We start from the raw sequence: 1971 nt of genomic DNA on the forward strand, positions 1-1971 counted from the left end.
AGAGAGAGAGCAAGGGGGATAGAGAGAGAGAGAGAGAGAGAGAGAGAGAGAGAGAGAGAGAGAGAGAGAGAGAGAGAGAGAGAGAGAGAGAGAGAGAGAGAGAGAGAGAGAGAGAGAGAGAGAGAGAGAGAGAGAGAGAAGAGAGAGAGAGAGAGAGAGAGAGAGAGAGAGAGAGAGAGAGCGAGAGAGAGAGAGAGAGAGCGCGAGAGAGAGCGAGAGAGAGAAAGAGCGAGAGCGAATGAGGAAGAGCGCGCGCGAAAGAGAGCGAGAGGCAGACGGGTGTACGTGCGATACTCCCCTCACTCCGCACACGTGCGCGCGGTGATGACGTCACACCTTAGCGAGTCTCGACACGTCATAACACGGCTATAAATCATGAGAGAGCGAAGACGTCTATCTATAAATAACGACGATGTTTCTCCTCAGCTCGGCGACGACGTCTGAGCGATGGCGATGGATGAAAGAAGAATGCCCATGCGCTGCGAAGATAGCGGGCTGCGCTGTCGAATCGAGATACGTTCTTAATTACGCTCATTAACTCTAATTAGAAACAACTTTATTAAAAAAAAGATTTAAGGTCGTGACAATCTATATTTCAGAGTTGTTGTTGTTGTTGTTGTTGTTGTTGTTGTTGTTGTTGTTGTTGTTGTTGTTGTTGTTGTTGTCAGGTTGAAAGAGCTCGCTTAACCATCCTCCGAATGGCGCCAATTTGCATGCCTAGTTTCGTCACTAAAAAAAAGGTAAAAGGAATGATCACACAGTGCAAGCGAGAAACAGATTTAAATAATGTAGATTGCTAATGTAACAATAACTCGTTAAATTGAATTAATTTAAATGTTACTAACCACCGGCTCTTACCGGAAAGTAGCATTCATAGAGTTTTTTCATCTATTTATTTATTTTTCCCCTATCCTATTTTATCTTTATTTCTCTAATATTTCTATCTATATCTCTAATATTTCATCTATATTATCTTCAATTTTTTATTTTTTCTATCTATATTTTTACTCGCCGTAACCCGTGCTGCTGGCGCCACCTACCGCTCAGCTTTCCGTTGTAGCCCCACCAGTCCCAGTCACCGTCGGGGTTCAGGGGCGTGGCGACGGTTTGCGGGTAAACAACGATGATGTTGTTAAGTTCTGCGACCTCGTTGTATCCCGCGTTGCGTGCGAACGCGTCTCCTATCTTCTCCCTGGTCATCGATGGATCATCGATTAATCACCAGTGATATCGATTACGATCAGTTTTGCGAAACTACAGGGTTAGTTTAGTTTGCGTAGCTGATTAAGATCGTCTCGTTTGATTGATAAATTTGTTGCAATTTTGTTGTTATTAAACTATTTTAAATTTTAAACTAAGTTTGTTTGACAGACGAAACATGTAAGGTAACAAATAGACGTTTGTGCTCACAAAACACACAAAACGTCACAAGCTTACTTCAACCGAAAGAACACGATTACATAATTAAACGATTAATTAAAGACAACAGTATAGGATGAAAAGAAAGCAGTAGTGAAATGTTATTACCTTCGCTGTGATTCTCCGTGAAATACAACATGCAGCTTACAACCTGAAAAAATCATACACGACATTCGCAGATCTTATAAACACACACGCGCACGCACATGCACACGCACACGTACATGTACACGCACATGTACACGTACACGTACACGCACATGCACATGCACACGCACATGCACATGCACACGCACATGCACACGTACATGCACACGCACACGCACACGTACATGCACATGTACACGTACATGCACACGCGCACGCACATGCACACGCACACGCACACGTACATGCACACGCGCATGCACATGCACACGTACATGCACACGTACATGTACACGTACACGCACACGCACACGCACATGCACACGCACGCGCACACGCACACGCACATGCACACGCACACGCACACGCACACCCACGCGCACACGCACACGCACATGCACACGC

The 1971-nt window shown here is 45.0% G+C and overlaps 1 protein-coding gene across 1 annotated transcript in view; it reads right to left on the reverse strand.

Moving 5' to 3' along the window:
• Positions 1-534: 534 nt before the first annotated feature.
• The window catches only part of LOC106815555, a 7930-nt gene continuing 6493 nt past the window's right edge, over positions 535-1971 (reverse strand). The window contains exons 8-10 of the mRNA XM_014820025.1: positions 1528-1570; positions 1041-1192; positions 535-729 (exon numbers count right to left, since the gene is read on the reverse strand). Coding sequence (XP_014675511.1) covers positions 665-729; positions 1041-1192; positions 1528-1570 — 260 coding nt within the window. The 3' untranslated portion in view covers positions 535-664. The remainder of the gene's footprint in view (positions 730-1040; positions 1193-1527; positions 1571-1971) is intronic.

This window comes from Priapulus caudatus, unplaced genomic scaffold (genome assembly GCF_000485595.1).
Source record: "Priapulus caudatus unplaced genomic scaffold, Priapulus_caudatus-5.0.1 Scaffold1146, whole genome shotgun sequence".
NCBI lineage: Eukaryota > Metazoa > Priapulida > Priapulimorpha > Priapulimorphida > Priapulidae > Priapulus > Priapulus caudatus.